The sequence below is a fragment of the Podarcis muralis genome, chromosome 5 (genome assembly GCF_964188315.1).
Source record: "Podarcis muralis chromosome 5, rPodMur119.hap1.1, whole genome shotgun sequence".
NCBI lineage: Eukaryota > Metazoa > Chordata > Lepidosauria > Squamata > Lacertidae > Podarcis > Podarcis muralis.
This window is the reverse complement of record NC_135659.1, coordinates 45200797-45217623: the sequence shown is the minus strand read 5'-3', so window position 1 is coordinate 45217623 and position 16827 is coordinate 45200797. Positions and strand designations below refer to the sequence as shown.

Below are 16827 nucleotides of genomic sequence, written 5' to 3'. Positions count from 1 at the left end.
CTAATGGCCCTTCAGATGTCGTTGGACTCCAAGTCCCATCAGCCCCAGCCAGCATATCAACAGTCCGGGATGTGTGGAGGTGCTGCCCAAAATGTCTGGAAGGACACAGGTTCCCATTATCTGCCATACATAAATCATAATAGCATTTGTCAGGGGCTCAGGAACTGAGCCACAGGGGAGAGAGGAAATGGAGAGCGAGGGGGAGGAATCTGAAGGTAGCGGAGAACAGAATGACAGTGAATCGAGAGATTCCATAAGGCTCTCCAGTGAATCAGAAGACTCCCAGAAGGGGGCACTGACGGCCAGGGAGAAGGGGGTCCCAGAGGGGACACACCAGAAGCAAGGGGCCAGCGGAGACTCCCAAAGTAGTAGCTGGAGATCAGGACCAGTTTCCCCACCGGAGCGCAGTGGGGGGGAAGAGGAGTCAGGTCTGGCCACGCCCCCGTCGGAGAGTGAGGGAATGGAGGGGAAGTCAGAGCCAGGCAGCACCCCTGGGGAGGAGAGTAGCGACAGGAGCTGTGTAGCAGTGAGGAGGAAGGTGTCGGGCTGCGCGCGCGCGCCAAGTTCAAATGTACAGGCGCGCGGGACTGCTGACAGCCCGGAGTGGGAACCAGGTCCTAAAGCCCGCCGGAGGCTGGGGGAGGACTCGGGAGACTCAGCTTCTGAAGAGTCTAGGAAAGGCGAGTCCTCGACGGGCAAGAGGACCCAGAGGAGGAAAGAACAAAGGAAGAGGTGGAGCAAGGCTAGGGTCTTAAACTGGTGCCTGGGGGGAGGAGACTCAGACGGAGCTTCGGCGGTCTAGGGTTCGAGACGTAGAGCTGCACGCTGGGAATGTAAGAATGAAACAGAACTTAAATAAAGACTATTTCATATAACAACGACCTGGCGTTGGTCCTTTGTGAGCTGGGACCTAGGGCAGCCTCTGACAGCATTCAACTACTGCAGACCTTCATTCATTTAAAAAAACACAATTTATTATACAAAATGTCAAGTAACGTATTCCAAGTGTTTCAAGTACTTCTGTTGACAGTTTAGTCACCCCGCGACTTGCAATTAAAGTACACCTCTGGAAAGTCAGTAGGACAGATCAAATCAGTTTCAATTTCTTTTGATCTGAGGCAGCTGAACTTGCATTATCCTCCTGTTAACAGCACAGGCAGTTTGACTTGAACTATTCCTTGAACTCCAGGAACTGCTGGAGTCTTTTCTTGACTTCTGCAGATACTTGCACGGCACTGGAGAACAGAAAAAACACAAAACATATTTTGCAGACCTGCTCCCCAAACACTTTAATATACAAAGTTTGGAAAGGGTTTGATGACTTTCTTAAAAAAATGTGAAGCCTAAACCACCTGGGCAAATAAATGTAGCTCAACATTATCATCCCTCTGCTATCACTTGGAAATTCAAGGAAATGGAAGGATGGTAATGCTGGGGTCAACTCATGGTCTAGGAGGGTAGTGACATGACAAAAGGCTTTTCAGATGCTATCATGCAGCTCCTGGTTTCTTCAAAGCACCGTTAGGCTGCGTACACATTATACTTTCAGAGCACATTCGAAGCACATTTCCCCCCTACAACACTGTAGTTTACCTCTCACAGAGTTAAAATTCCTAGTAATCCTTAACCAACTACAGTGCCTAGAATTATTTGAGGGGGCAAATGTGCTCTGAATGTGCTTTCAAGGTATAGTGTGTATGTTGCCTTAGAAGCACATTTCTGTACAAAGCTACACAGATTGCTGCGCATAACAATTTGTAAAATCCCTGGCAGAGAGTTATTTTATTTTCTCTACGTAGAGTAGAGCATGGTTCGTGCTAACCTTTTATTTTCATTCATTTGTGAAAAGAGATAGAAGCCTGTGGTACATCTCATTATATTTAAGGCAGCTTTATGAGCCCAAACCTCACTTTAAGTGCTCTCCAAAAGTGGTGATGATCCGATAGATTGCAGTTTTCAGTGACGCTCTTAAGGCAAATCGAAGGGTTTTGTAGGAAGTGTCTGCCAGACTTCCTGAAATCCGGGGGGGTTTGCTGGAAACATGAGGAAGCTTGAACTGCTTGTCTACCACCTAGGATGGAAATAAACCAACAGGAAACTTAAGCACCAATATCCTCCTTACCTTACCTCCTTCTATGGTTAAAATTTGCTTGAAAAAAGTCATGGCAAAACCAAAACCAATCTTTTTTTTTCTAAGTAAATTACCACGTTATGAGTTCATATCACTTTTTTCCCAAATAAGAAAGTAAATCTCCTAACCTCTTGAAGAGTTAGCAATGTATTCAGAACAGAAGGCAGTGTTGTTTGGACAACTCCATATCTGTCTTCGGTAAATGAAGCTGCTATGAGATGCGACAAACCTAAAGAAAAGAATAATTTGTAGTTTGGGTAACTTGCTGCTTAGTCTGGGATTATAACACAGTGGGAAGCAAAGGAGAGGGCAGAGGGTGAAGAAAAAGCTGTGGGTGGAGGAGGGCCCTTTTCCCATCCTTTGGAGCCCCTGGGAACTCTACAAACCAGCTGTACCTGGAACTGGGTGTGGAAAGTGCAGCTGCACAGCTGTAGGCAGCCTGAGGAAGTGCCATCTACCTTGGCCCTGCCCATAAAAAGCAAGTCTAGAGTAAGCGACTAGGGTAATGTCTGATGTTTCCAGAAACCCCTCTGGTTGTGAGGCTTTTGTGGGTGAGCTGAGAGTTTGTTTCAACCCTGGGTGAGAACCCAGAACTGAGAGGGAGGGTGTGCCAAAAGAAAAATGAATCGATATTGCTGAGTGAATCTCACTGCAAGGTTACCACATAAATCAAAGGGAGCAGCATAAACATTCACCTAAGAGCCATTTCCAATATGAAGAAAGTGCTTACCTTCCAAAGCCCAAATATGCATTTGGGTATCAGAAAAGAGAGCCTGAATTGAAGCCTCGGGGTTCTGGAAAAGAGAGAAAGAGAAAGAGAAAGAGAAAGAGAGAGAGAGAGAGAGAGAGAGAGAGAGAGAGAGAGAGGTGTTTTTGCAAACCCTTTAGCCAACCATATATACAGAACGTTTCAAATACAGAAATAAATTGAACTAAACAAAGTTTAGCCATCACGAGCTCTGTATGAAAAGTTAATCTGAAAATAGTTTCAGTGCTCAGTGTGTTAACCCTATGAAGATTAGTATTTTGAAGCTAAATTTTCAGTTTACACAGCATTTGTTTCAAGGATCAATGTACCAAGTCCTAATTCAGGGATGAGGGACCTGTCCCCCTGCAAATGTCCTATCAGCCCCAGCCAGCAGGACCAATAGTCAGGGATGATGAGAGTTGCTTTCAGGGCAACAGGTTCCCCTATCTTGTTTGAGTTCAATAGTTATGAGCATAGGTTTCATAGGAGTAGTTCAAAAGGTAGTAACAACAATAATTCTTTGCTGCCCAGTTAGTTTCAATCACTAAGTCATGTCCTCATCCTTACCTTGCTGAAAAAATACATTATCAGTACTCGTTTTGATAAGAAGCTTTTGATCTGGAAGAAGAAAATATCAATGAAAAGACAACGGAACATATTTAGCAGATCAAAATGATATTTACTCTCTGTTTAAAAGTAATCCAAAACTTTTAAGCTTCACTGGTTGACACCCCAATCCTAAAATGAGTTTGCTGGAACTAATTCCCAACAATTTAAAACAGTAAAAAGGTAAAGGTACCCCTGCCCGTACGGGCCAGTCTTGACAGACTCTGGGGTTGTGCGCCCATCTCACTTAAGAGGCCGGGGGCCAGCGCTGTCCGGAGACACTTCCGGGTCACGTGGCCAGCGTGACAAGCTGCATCTGGCGACCCAGCGCAGCACACGGAACGCCGTTTACCTTCCCGCTGGTAAGCGGTCCCTATTTATCTACTTGCACCCGAAGGTGCTTTCGAACTGCTAGGTTGGCAGGCGCTGGGACCGAACGACGGGAGCGCACCCCGCCGCGGGGATTCGAACCGCCGACCTTTCGATCGGCAAGTCCTAGGCGCTGAGGCTTTAACCCACAGCGCCACCCGCGTCCCATATGCAGGTCCAAATAAATGCATTTCAGGTTTTATCTTAGTCTCTCTCCACGGTCTAGGTATTCTGAACTGCAAGCACTGCATTTGACAGTGGTTTATGTTCTGCAACCCACATTCATTTTAATCAAGATCTTCAGTAGAGTAGAGGCTTTAATCTTTGGAGTTGTGTCAATGATCAGAACAAAAATGTGCTGCTTCATTGCAGGGATAGGAGTTGCTATGAAGTGGTCATTGCTGAAAGTTTACAGATTGCTTTGGGAAATGCACTAAACTACATTACAAAGCACTGGGGAAATGTACAAGAAAATCATGCTGGTGGGAGTTTTGACCCATTAATTGCTTGATTTCGTATACCTGCTCTTTCTTGCTCTGCAGCCACGTATAGATAAAACTTGGTTGTACTGCTACATTTGCACCGCCTGCAACAGCACTCATTGGGTAGGGTTCAGGAGAAGAGGCTGTCCACTGCAGATCTACAAGAGAAATCCAAACTGTTGGTTCCCCCACCCCTTTTAAAAAAAACAAACAAAAAGCCTAACTGGGTGTCCCAGTAATTAAGTAGCCAAGTGCTCAAACTAAGATTGGGAGAGAAGAAATTCTACCTGAACTTGTTGTCCATAATTTTGGTCCTCTCCTCATAATATGGGGACTTTGGACAGATCCATTCCAAGGAGAGTTTAATTCCAGCACGCCAGCCTTGCGACTCAGAGGAGTGAAAGGTGACCCTAAATTGCTTCTGGCGTCAGAAGAAGGGGATGTCTTCAAAGGCAACAGAGATGATTTGACCAGAGAAGGCATTTGGGTTCGAGGAAGCATAATGGACCTTGGAGTGTGAAATGATGTTTCTTCAGCAGCTGCTCCTGGCAAATAATAATATTTTACAAGAAGAACTCAAAATGGTTTATACCAACAAGCAGCATTCACTAAGTCATGCACTTTGCAAACCTAATGTTTTAGTTACTGACAGCGATCCAAATCCCAGCTGGGCAGCAACAGGAGGCGATATATTCCTTAGGGCTGCTTCATACTTTATTATACTTCAATTATATTGGCTGTGGTCTAAACCACTGAGCCTCTTGGGCTTGCCGATCCGAAGGTCGGCGGTTCAAATTCCCACAATGGGGCGAGCTCCCGTTGCTCTGTCTCAGCTCCTGCCAACCTAGCAGTTTGAAAGCATGCCAGTGCAAGTAGACAAATAGGTACCGCTGTGGCGGGAAGGTAAACGGTGTTTCTATGCACTCTGATTAAACAGTGTTTCTGTGTGCTCTGGCTTCGGTCACGGTCCTCCATGCGCCAGTAGCGGTTTAGTCATGCTGGCCACATGACCTGGAAAACTGTCTGTGGACAAACACCGGCTCCCTCGGCCTGAAAGCAAGATGAGCGCCACAACCCCATAGTCGCCTTTGACTGGACTTAACCGTCCGGGGGTCCTTTACCTTTACCTTATAATTGTTTACTGGGGGGTGGGGGGAGACACTGCTGTAACACAAGCAAAGCATGAAGGGCAGATGCATATCTCATGACATAAAATGGACAGAAACCACAGGGAGTTCCCTAGTACATTTTCACTGCAGGCTGAGCAATGTGTGCCTGTTACTGTAAGAAAACACCAGCACAACCATGGCAAGGCAGCATTCCTACATAAAGTCTGAAGCCGCTCTTTACAAACACCCACTGGAATGTGTGTTTTTTAAAGGGGGAAAAAATCAGCAAAAGCTGCAGATGCAACTGAAACAATAAATCAGCTGTCCTACCCCTTTTTGAAATAAGATTCTCCCCAAACACCCATTGGCAGGCCCAGCTGTGATTTGGAGACTCAAGAACTGCAGCATTACAACTGATTCGTCCAGTACCTGGAGGGGGGCTAGAGGGCTGTCTCATGTCCCCCACAGACTGCTGTTTCAGCCTCCCGTTTGCAGCTGCGGCCTCCTGGTGCATTATTAGTCTCTGTGTCAGATCACTTAAAAGTTTCAAGCACTCCTGGGAGATTGAAGTCCAGTTGTGAGGGTGTCCACCTTTTACAGACAAGCAGAATGTCTAGACTTAAAAACTTATTATTAACATTTGTTAGTCACTTTATCTTGCCCAAGGCAACTCAGAGCAACTTCCAACCAAAATAATCTAGCCAATTTACATAGCGTGAAGTAGCCCAAAACAGGGGTCAGGCTATTACGCAAGCCCTTATATCACAGTGAAGTATGTGAAGTAAAAAAAAAAAAAATCAACCCTTTAAATGCCCAAAGCTGTGGTCAAACTGTTAGGCCATGAATATAGCGACATCATATAGCCATCAGAAGCTAGTCAATAAACACTGGAACATCAGGCAGTGGAGTGAGGCATTTCCAACATATTTCACAAAATTGTATTGGGGTCCAAAAAGCCCAAATAAAATATGCATAGCTGCATTACTTTTAATGCATGCGACAAGCACCGTCTGCTTTGCCAATGCAGAGGGGAAATGCTGTTTGTACACAATCCATCTTGGACCTCCTCATACCTTGTTTTGGACACAATGGTGGTCAGCATAAGATGCTCTGTATAAAAACCTACCTTTCCTCACACTAGTATTTGCTAAATACAACATGAAAACAGAACAACTCTCCTCAAAGTCAGCTTCTTACAGAGTACTTCTCACTTTCCCCTTCTGACTTAATGGGTCGTAGATATTTTATTTCCAAATACCTGGCTGGCTAAGGCTGAAGACCTCTTGACGTCGCACAGAAGAATACTGGGAAAGGAACATCAAGTCCTGTAAAGCCAAGAACTGCAGGGGGAAATGTTTAGAAGTATTAACAGCTGTAACGTTTTTACTCGAATTTTATCACTAAAATTTCCTTCACTCTGCCCCCTCAAAATAAATTTAAAATTTAAAAATTGTCCAGTGGCACCTTAGAGACCAACTAAGTTTGTTCTGGGTATAAGCTTTCGTGTGCATGCACACTTCTTGAGATACTTCTTCAGATACAGGTATCTGAAGAACTGTGCATGCACACGAAAAGCTTATACCCAGAACAAACTTAGTTGGTCTCTAAGGTGCTACTGGACAATTTTTAAATTTTAAATTTATTTTGACTGCATCAGACCAACACGGCTATCTACCCGAACCCTCAAAATAAATTATTTTCAAATTATTGCTTTTTTTCCAGACACACCTGAGAACTGCATTTTCATTAAGTGCTAGATAAGGGACAAAGAGCTTCAGCCATTTTAGGTATGCAAGCAAACGTATAAGAAATTACTTTGATACGCAGACAAATTTTTGCACTAAAATGTTGCACTGGTGAAGCATTTGGCAGGATCTGATTGAGCTGCTAGAGTTATGAAAATGGATGGAGAATGGAAGTGGATTTATGGCTGCCATTTGCTAAGCTGATAAGGCAAGCCAGAAAGAATGGCCTAAGGAAGGAGACAATAGAAGCATTAGGGACCTAGGGAAAGAGGGGTTCGGATCCCGAAACAGAAGCACAGCGACTTCAGAAAGGGGAGGGAGAAAGAAATGATCCAGAGGAATGGGGGGTGGGGAGGAATGTGACAGGGGAAGGAAAACCAGGAACATGGGCAAAAGAAACTTATGGCTAGAAGTTACAGAGGTGAGAAAAGATTACATTCCCATAGTGATCTGAAAAACCAGTCAAATCCTTGGCTGCAAGCTTCTAGTGTGAATTTTATTGGTAGATTGAAAAATACCTTGCATGAAACCCCATGCTTTATCACTCAAATTTTACTTGAATTGCTTCTATTATGATAAAGACTAAGCAAGAGGCAATTTGACAAGTTTGTGTATTTAACCAAACTCATACCTTTATAAGAGGTGGGGGGTTGCTGCTTAAAATTTTAGGTAAACACTGGTCAGTTTCTTCTGCAAATGTCGGCTGGACAGGAAAGTGATGTGCCTGAAAATGGAACACACACCGTAGCTGAAGCTTGCCATGAGAAACACCCCTTTGTCAAAATTAATAAGAATATATACTGTGATCATTTGCAAGCCTGGTCAAACCAGCAAAACAGACAGGCTGTCAACCCAACCCAGCCCTGACAAGAAAACAGGGGAAAGGAATGTAAAATTATCCAACTGAAAACCGATTAATCTGATCTCAAGAGTTCCTGCTGTGCTATACAAAAAGTATAAGAGCATTCATGCATTGCTTTAAAAATGGAAGAGATAGTAAGATTGTATGTATCAGACATACAGCACCAACCTCAGTGGCATAGATTCTGAAGAGCAGCCATGCAATGTACCAAGTCATCAGAAGAAACACGCCACATAGCCAGCTGTGGTACAGAAGGGACAAATCCAAGAGACCAGCCATCGTGTCCAGAGGATGAAGTTTACTGGAAGGCCGGGGGGGGGGGGGAGCCAACTCCATTAGATGGTGTTTTTTGCAATGAGCAGTATATAAAAACAAGCTGGTCTATATCAAAAGGGTCGCTTTTGATATACGCTCACACAACACAACAAATGAAATATGCAAGTGGAAATGTGATTCTAATACTTCTGTTGTGAAAGTGTTTCCCATACGATTGCTCAGGGCATAGTGGAAGACAGTTGGGACGTTCTCCACTGACACAGAATCAAACAGACTCGGTGAGTCCACCAAGGATGCCTGAGAAGTCTGTTCTTTGTTACTTCCCACTGCCAGAGAGAATAAGGTCACCATCATTCCCCAATGAGCCTCAAACATCTTTAAAATCTCCCAACACTGTAAGAACTATCCCTGGTGGAAAGCTTTAGTGTTCAGTCTATTTATCCTACTCCATGGAAGAATATTATTCTCCTATGGGCACCATCAGACTGGTGGGGTGGAGCTGGAAAGTCAGTTTTGAAGCTCTGTACGACATCAAAGCTGCATGTGACCTTGAGTGGCCATCAATAGCAGGAAGGACGCCCATACCAGGGTGGTGGGAGGGGCCAGGTTTCTTTTTTACTTAGCACATCTTGTTAGAAAGAAACATCTGTGCTAGACCACCCTCAGTAAGAATCCAGAAACTCCAATTAAATGCATCACTTTTCACCGACAGGAGTAGGTTGCTAGGGGAATTATTATACCACTACTCTAATATTTGCATAAGCATTCCTATTGTATTCTGGGCTCAATTAAAAGTGTTGATTTTAATATCTAACTGGCTAAACTCCATCAGCCTACCTGAAATGTTTCTACCCCAACTGAACGCTAGGAGAACTGCAATTTTTAAAGCATGAAGTCTGAGCTTGTTTCCTCCCCCCTCTTCCTTCCCCATTCCTTCTTCCTTGTGTGTCATATTATACGCCTGAAAGTGGGGACAGTCTTGCTAGCTTGGTGTTGTTTTTTTAGCTGCTCTGGGAGTCTCATTTCCTAAAGCATGGGGTAGGAACCTGACAACCTGCAAAATGTACAAGGAGTTCCTCTATTACAAGATGAAGAGTTAGAAATTCAATTTATTTATTGATTTATTATAGGTACTAACCTATCAGTCTGAAGGTTCATTGTGGTAATTATCCATGCCCTTGGAATATAACCTAAAATCCACAAAAGGGGGGGGAATCAAGCTGTAAAAACACAGGTGTATTAACACTTCCATAGAGGAAATGTATTTCTGGCATAAAAATATATTACCAACAGAACTTTGAAAGTTTTAAGGAAAAGAAATGGTGATAAATTGGGGGGAAACTCCGCTATGCAGAGCATTTCCCCCCTCCCCTATACTGGCTTTTGTAAACCCCACAAGTTGGGCATGACTATGGCAGCCAGCCCTTATGTAAAGCCCCCTCCCACCCCAATTCAGCAACTTGTTATCAGGGAAACGCTGGCTTCCTTCCCACTCACATCATTTACAGAAAAGGGGGCAGGGGGAGAGAAGTAAAATTACCAAAAATTCTTACCAAAGAAATAGTAAGCAGCACAAAAGTTTCTGACCATATAAAGCGACTCCACACAACTATGCTTTGCAAGCAACGGAAGTGATCTCCTGAAGCGCAGATACTTGTATTGCTGAAAAAGATTGGGCAAATGTTTAACAGCAGAATATTCTTATCCACATACTATATATCAGACTTCGGAGTTAAAAATATGTCACATTTTAAAATCAGAAATGATTTCAGATACTGCAAGATCCTGATAGATATTAAGAGCACGTTTTCTTCTATTTTAGAATTACTCTCTTCCCAAATATTGTATTACTATAGGTTACTGGCTTGGATCCAAAGGTGTCCTGCATGAGTGGAAAGGCACTTCTGCGTGTGCATGGCAGCCAAACCAAATTCTTCTAATTTCACCATCCTGCTACAGCTCCACTCTGCCGGATTCTAGGAAATCCCCAAAATCCTCAGGGGCATCCTTTGCATGGAACACAAGGGCTTGTAAAGGGGGAGCAGCCTATGGGAAAAGCAGAGTTCTTTGGATCCAACCCACTGTACTGTGGTAAAATGGCTACAATAAACTGAATTACTATCACACAGCATCAAAGTCCAACTATAACAGGATGACAGACAATCTCAAGAATCATTCGTTTGGATCCTGAGAACTGCAAGTGGATAGAAGAGATCGTTGAAAGAAGGAAGCTCTGCTCATATAAGGGGTTTCTATCTGATTTGGGATAATTTTGCCTACCCACTGCAGACGCCCACATCACAAGCCACACCATCTAGGAGTCCCAACAGAATTGGGAAGTCTCCTTCTTCAAGTTCTGCTTGTATTTCTCGGGTCCCCACGCACTATGCTGCAGCTATGCCCTGCAGGAAAATCCTTCCTGGACCCAGCATGATATGACTTTTCTCCAAATATGTAATAGTCATGATCACGTAAAAGGTAAAAAAGAAAAGAAAAGAAAAGAAAAGAAAAGAAAAAGGTAAAGGACTCCTGGACAGTTAAGTCCAGTCAAAGGTGACTATGGGGTGTGGTGCTCATCTCGCTTTCAGGCCGGGGGAGACAGTGTTTATCCACAGACAGCTTTCCGGGTCATGTGGCCAGTATGACTAAAACGCTTCTGGCACAACAGAACACTGTGACGGAAGCCAGAGTGCACGGAAACGCTGTTTATCTTCCCGCCACAGTGATACCTATTTATCTACTTACACTGGTGTACTTTCGAACTGCTAGGTTGACAGAAGCTGGGACAGAGCAATGGAAGTTCACCCCGTCATGTGGATTCAAACCGCTGTCCTTCATGATCACATAAAAGCAAAAGCACTACAGGTGGCCCAGTGTTTGAATTCTATTCCTGCTGTTACTTGTGCACTTACCTGTATAACTGGAAATGGAAGGTAGTTCAAATTGTTAACAAGATACCGAAGGCTATAGCTGTAACCCATAAAGGCTCCAAGAAGCAAGAGGAAGAGGTGGTACTCATTCAGGCACATGTGCAGATCAGCATCAGCTACACTGAAGCAAAGCAGTAATTTTAGCCTTTAGTTGCACAGGAAGATAATAACTCTATACTTAATTCTACTTTTAGGGAAATGTTATCCAATTTTGCAAAATCAAGGTGGCGGTGGACTCATTCCAAAACACTGTCCAGAAACTATGAAAAAAAGTTTTACCCTTGTTTATCTATTGCATAATAAACAGACTGAAAGACATTCCCCAACTTTATATTCAATTCGGCTTGTAGATGTACATAGGTACTCATATGGTACTGCAAGGAGGTGCTCATTTTTAACTACTAAAAAGTGATAAAATTGCACAAATATTGGGGGGCAGTGGCAGCATCCTGAGCACTATCCAACAGATAACTGCAACCAACTACAGTAGTACCTTGGGTTAAATACTTAATTCGTTCCAGAGGTATGCTCTTAACCTGAAACTGTTCTTAACCTGAAGCACCACTTTAGCCTATGGGGCCTCCCGCTGCCATCGCGCCACCGCCACACAATTTCTGTTCTCATCCTGAAGCAAAGTTCTTAACCCGAGGTAATATTTCTGGGTTAACGGAGTCTGTAACCTGAAGCGTATGTAACCTGAAGCGTATGTAACCTGAGGTACCACTGTATAATCCTTGTGGGATCACTGGCTCGAGTTAGCTGGTGTGAGAATTGCATTTTCTCAGCAACCTTGACTTGCTTCCTAAAAATAGGGAAAAGGCTACAGAAAAAGGTGCAGCCTCTTTGGAGAATTTTAATCCAGGTTTGTAAATAATTACATGTATTCTTTTTAGTCTGCAAAAATGTTACTAACTTCCTATAGAAGCTACAGTATAGGGGAAGCCCTGTCCTCTATGGACTTCATGGAAATGCAAGCTTCTAGCCATTTGGCAGGCTAGTTGTCAACAAAAACCCTTATACTGAGGAGCTTAGAAGAGGAGAGATGGAGCAAACATTCCCTCCTCCACCAAGTCTCTCCTTGCCTCACCTGTCGCTACAAGGCTACTTTTATCTTCTGCACCCAAAGGGTCACAAGTACACAGCAATTTATTTCTCAGGAAACATTTGCTTGCACACATCTTCCTACCAGCTTTCTATACTTGCAGCAAAATGAGAATCACCTAATGTGAACTATCTGGCAGCATTTTATTATTAGCATTCGCAAGAAGTTACATTTTAATAAACCGCTCTTGAACCACCCCCAGGGTTACCTTCCTGTAGCTGTGCAGGGTACAGATAAAAAGAGAAACTTCCCCTTCGTCATAACTGCTGCACACCAAGCTACCAGCATTCCCATTACAGCATGAGCAACGGAGTGGATCACTTGCTGCGGGTGGATAATCTTGCTTATCAGAGCTAACCGGGAGCAAGGAATAGAAGGCACAACTGCAAAGTAAGAAGGCAAATAAGAACGTTTAACCACCTCCTGACTTAAAGGGTATCACATTACGTACATACTTTGTGTCACATTTCAAGACACTACATTCAGGCAATCACTGCTCCACATTTAAGCACTCCTGAGTTCAGTGTAGGATAGTGAGTTCTTTAAAAAAAGCCAAATCAGACCTTCAGGAGTGGAGAATGGTCTTTAAGGATTTAGCACAGCATTTAGAGTTATTCCACATTTATTAATGGAGAGTTTTAAGAGCAAAGGTAGGAAACTAAGTTTCTACTGACACACAAAGAAACAGATTCCAAAGTTTAAAACAAAGCCTAACGTTATGCACAGAGTTAAGCACAAATCAGCAAATCAAACGGCACTTTTTAAGCTGATGCAGCTTTCAACACCAACCTGCATGAAACTCAACGTTGAAGATGCTTATTACCAGTATGACCACAGACATTAGCAGTATGCAGAAAATAACGTAGGAGGTATACAGGTCATTGAATGAGCCTAAGACAGGGGAAAAAATATGAATCAGAAGTACTATACAACAGATCTACTACTAGATCTTAGTGCCTACAAGGTTGGACTGAGACCTAGGGGGTCTTTGGTGTATCTCTCACCTCAGCCATAAACTCAGCGATCACATTCACACATCACGCTAAACCATTGTTGCTGTTGTTACTGTTATTACCCTGCCTTCCTCCCAGTCCAGAAATTGTAATTCCAGAGGTAACTCTGATAATACCTCTGGCATGTCTGCATGGAGGATACAGAGGGGTGTGTGAGTGTGTGCAGCAACCAGCCTACTGTACAAAGGCACCATTTACATTTGTTGCTCTACCTACTTTTGCCTCTGCCCCCCACCCCACCATTGGCATGGGGCCCTCAGGCTGAAGAAAATGATCCCCATCCTTGCTCTACATGTAATATGAGAACACTGGCCTAAATGTTAGGGCTGTTGTAAGGATTGCTGTGATAATATGCCCAAATAATGTTGAATAAAAAACTGCACCAATACTGCTCTGTAACATTTGTCTCAGGCAGGGCACTGACATACTTGTGATCCATTGTACCGGGTGGAAGAAGTCAATGCTGCTGATGCTGATGAAGGCTGCAATACACAGAGGAAGCAGCAGCACCGACCAAGCAAGGCTTGCAGCTGCTCTCCATCCCAAGATCTGGAAAGGAAACAAAAACGTATCCAAACACAGACTCCATAAACCAGGATGTAGATGTAGACAAATTGCCCATTTAAACAGTTACTCAAGATGAACCTCTCTCAAGACTGGTGGAGAGAGAGGTGGGGGAAAGAGAAATAGAACTTTTGGAAAACTTTAAGTCAAAATGAGTTACCGTATTTTTCGCCCCATAGGGCGCACCGGCCCATAGGGCGCACCTAGTTTTTTTTTTGGGGGGTGGCAATAAAGAAAAACATTTTTATTTCCCTCCCAGGCGCAGGGCTGGGGCAAGGCCAAGCTTCCCCCGACCCCAGCCCCCAGAACAGGCTGCTATCCGCAAGCCTAGGGAGCCCGGCGGGAAGTCGCGCCGGTCTCCCCAGGCTTGCGGATATCTGCCCAAAGCCAGCCTCCAAACCAGGTCGGGGAACAGCGGGAAGGCACGCTCCGCCTCCCCGCTGTCCCCAAGCTTGTGGGGCTGGCGGTGGGGAGCAAACAATCCCAGCTCCACTCCCACCTAGAAAACGTTGGTGCCACCTTTTCCTGGCAGCATTCCTCTGCTGTTATAGCAGCATGCATGCAGAGGTTCAACGAAGACAGCCGTTCCCAGGATGGAAAGGGCCGACCGACCTCTTGGGCAGCAACTTCTGCTTCAGTCTAAGGCAGGAACCTTAGGTAGGAGAACTGGCAACCCGATACAGTACTGGAAAGTAATGGCAATTCTACTGGGCTATGTTCTCATAAAAAAACAACACCCTACTCCAGTTTAACTTGCCTGCTGTTCTCTTCAGTTCTCCCCAAAAGATAAAACGGAATGAATCTTGGCAGTTTTACAAGCCTGTGCTTAAAAACTATGGGTTTATTGGAGCCAATCCAAAGCGAGAGTCCCCCGCCCACTTGCCAAAGGGAGGAATTGGGAACCCATTGATACCTCTGAAGCATGAAGTGACGATGCGCAAACACGCATTAGCTTTATTCGGGTGTTCGTGCACACGTGCTTAATGCGCGCGCATTCATACATACATTTAGCTGTTCCCGCGTTGAATGAAACATCATCCCTCGCCCTCCCATGCCGCTCGCGGATAGGAACTGCTTCAGTTCCCGGATGCTATCCCAGGGAGCCCTGCTCCCGTTGCCAAGAGCAGGGAATAGCTTCAGTGACGTTAATTTAGCGCGTCCGTCGTCGGTGTGGCGCTTTAGTCTACCGTTTTCTAAGCGGAAGTTTAGTTTCTTACGGAGTCCCGGTAGAAAAGGGGGAGGAAGTAAGTGAGATGTGCCTGTGTATTCTTTGTGCAGATTTCCTATATATATATATATATATATATATATATATATATATATATATATATATATATATATATATATATATATACACACACAGTATATTTTTTTAAAAAATCATATATATACACACAGTATATTTTTTTTTAAAATCATTAAATATTTAATATATACAATATAGTATTTGAAAATATCCATTATATAATGTTGTTGGCATCCGTCCCTCTCGAGAGAGAATGGAAGAGCGCAAGCCTGGGCACTGCATGGAGGTGCTGGGCTGCCTAGATGACAAGACCCCCCCCCCTCGGCCTCGCTTTCCTTCGTCTCGGGAGACAATGGAGTGCTCCTCCGGTGGTGAAGACAATAGCAGCACCAAAGTGACCTTCCCAGGGCGCAAGTCTGAGGAGCGTTTATGGAAGTCCTGGGCTGCCCAGAAAACACAACCCCCCTCTCGGGCCTCGCTGCATGTGGTCCAGAGGAAAGCAAAACAGCACATTTGACACCAGGGTGGCTGCAGGAGTTGACGGAAGGAGGTCTACAAGGCACCGTCCAACTGTCTTAGGCACTCCACTCCTGATTTGTCCCGCAAGGCAGTGGACAGAGATTATTCCTCAAGGTTTACTCCCAGCAGGAGGAATGCAGTTTGGTTTCAGCACACGGAATATGATAGTAGAGCAAGGCTACTGCCAGATGGATGGAAAAACAATTAAGGTGTATTGGAACTTCTTAGTTTCCCATGTCTCTACTGATTAGCAATAAATCTTTGAGTGAACCATGCCAATGAAAAATAAGCTTTTGAAAAATATGTGATTGCTAATGGTCTTCTCTCTGAACTCTTATTTCTCATTTTAGCACCTCAGAGGATCTCAGGGGCTCAAGGAACAGGTGGAGGAGGGAGTGTGCAGCAGAGATGGTGAACGTGGGGTTGTCTCGCGTGGACGAAGCGGTGGCAGCCAAGCACCCGGGGCTACAAGAATATACTGCCTGCCAGTCTTACGCATTCATGAAGGGCATGGGGACATTTATTACAGTCTCCGGGATGGCTTTTGCTCTTCAAAAATTCATCCGGAAGATTCACTACCCGCTCCAGTGGAACATCCTGCTCTCCTTTGTTGCAGGTTCAGTTGCAAGCTATACAGTGACTCGATGGGAGACACAGAGGTGTTCTGACTTATGGATCTTTCTGGAAAACAAACAACCCAATGTCCCAGATGTAGCCAAAGAGAAAGTGCCCCATTTGGACCCCCAGAAGGAGACAGAGGCCGGTGCAAAAAGGAACAAGTATGGAGATGTCATGGACTAGCCTGAAAATCCTATTGCAGAAATTTAACGCCTTTGGCTCATGGAGTCAACCCATTAAATTGGGGGGGGGGGCAATGGATGGAGGCAGAGCAAATGACACTACACAACTTTTCAAAGACATCTGAAGCAGCCCAGTATCAGGAAGTTTTTAATGTTTGGCGTTTTTATTTGTGCTGGAAACCCAGCCAGATGGGCAGGGTATAAATAATAAAATGATGGTGATGATGATTATGATTTCTTTCACTATAACCCCCCCCCCATTAACTTCCCCACTAGTTCTGATATGGCAAAGATAAGGCTACAGTATTAGCAGTGAATGTCCAAT

General features: G+C 44.4%; 2 protein-coding genes across 7 annotated transcripts; one reads left to right on the top strand and one right to left on the bottom strand.

Moving 5' to 3' along the window:
- Positions 1-952: 952 nt before the first annotated feature.
- On the bottom strand, positions 953-15066 carry NDC1 (NDC1 transmembrane nucleoporin). 5 transcript variants are annotated; one of them, XM_028733432.2, is made up of 18 exons: positions 14943-15066; positions 13802-13922; positions 13150-13251; positions 12569-12743; positions 11241-11379; positions 9882-9990; positions 9467-9518; positions 8221-8353; positions 7822-7914; positions 6704-6785; positions 5875-6036; positions 4624-4881; positions 4376-4494; positions 3447-3497; positions 2862-2925; positions 2260-2360; positions 1911-2071; positions 953-1235 (listed from the first exon to the last, which is right to left on the bottom strand). In XM_028733432.2, the coding sequence occupies exons 1-18, from the start codon at positions 14988-14990 to the stop codon at positions 1172-1174; spliced, it is 2034 nt and encodes a 677-aa protein (XP_028589265.2). In that variant the 5' UTR covers positions 14991-15066; the 3' UTR covers positions 953-1171. The 5 variants fall into 5 exon arrangements, with proteins under 5 accessions (XP_028589265.2, XP_077784844.1, XP_028589263.2 ...); XM_077928718.1 differs by having other exon boundaries at positions 4624-4878; XM_028733430.2 differs by having other exon boundaries at positions 14851-14946.
- Positions 15067-15081: 15 nt separating this feature from the next.
- On the top strand, positions 15082-16730 carry TMEM141 (transmembrane protein 141). 2 transcript variants are annotated; one of them, XM_028733436.2, is made up of 2 exons: positions 15082-15181; positions 16053-16730. In XM_028733436.2, the coding sequence occupies exon 2, from the start codon at positions 16111-16113 to the stop codon at positions 16501-16503; it is 393 nt and encodes a 130-aa protein (XP_028589269.2). In that variant the 5' UTR covers positions 15082-15181; positions 16053-16110; the 3' UTR covers positions 16504-16730. The 2 variants fall into 2 exon arrangements, with proteins under 2 accessions (XP_028589269.2, XP_028589268.2); XM_028733435.2 differs by lacking the exon at positions 15082-15181 and adding an exon at positions 15337-15618.
- Positions 16731-16827: the final 97 nt, after the last annotated feature.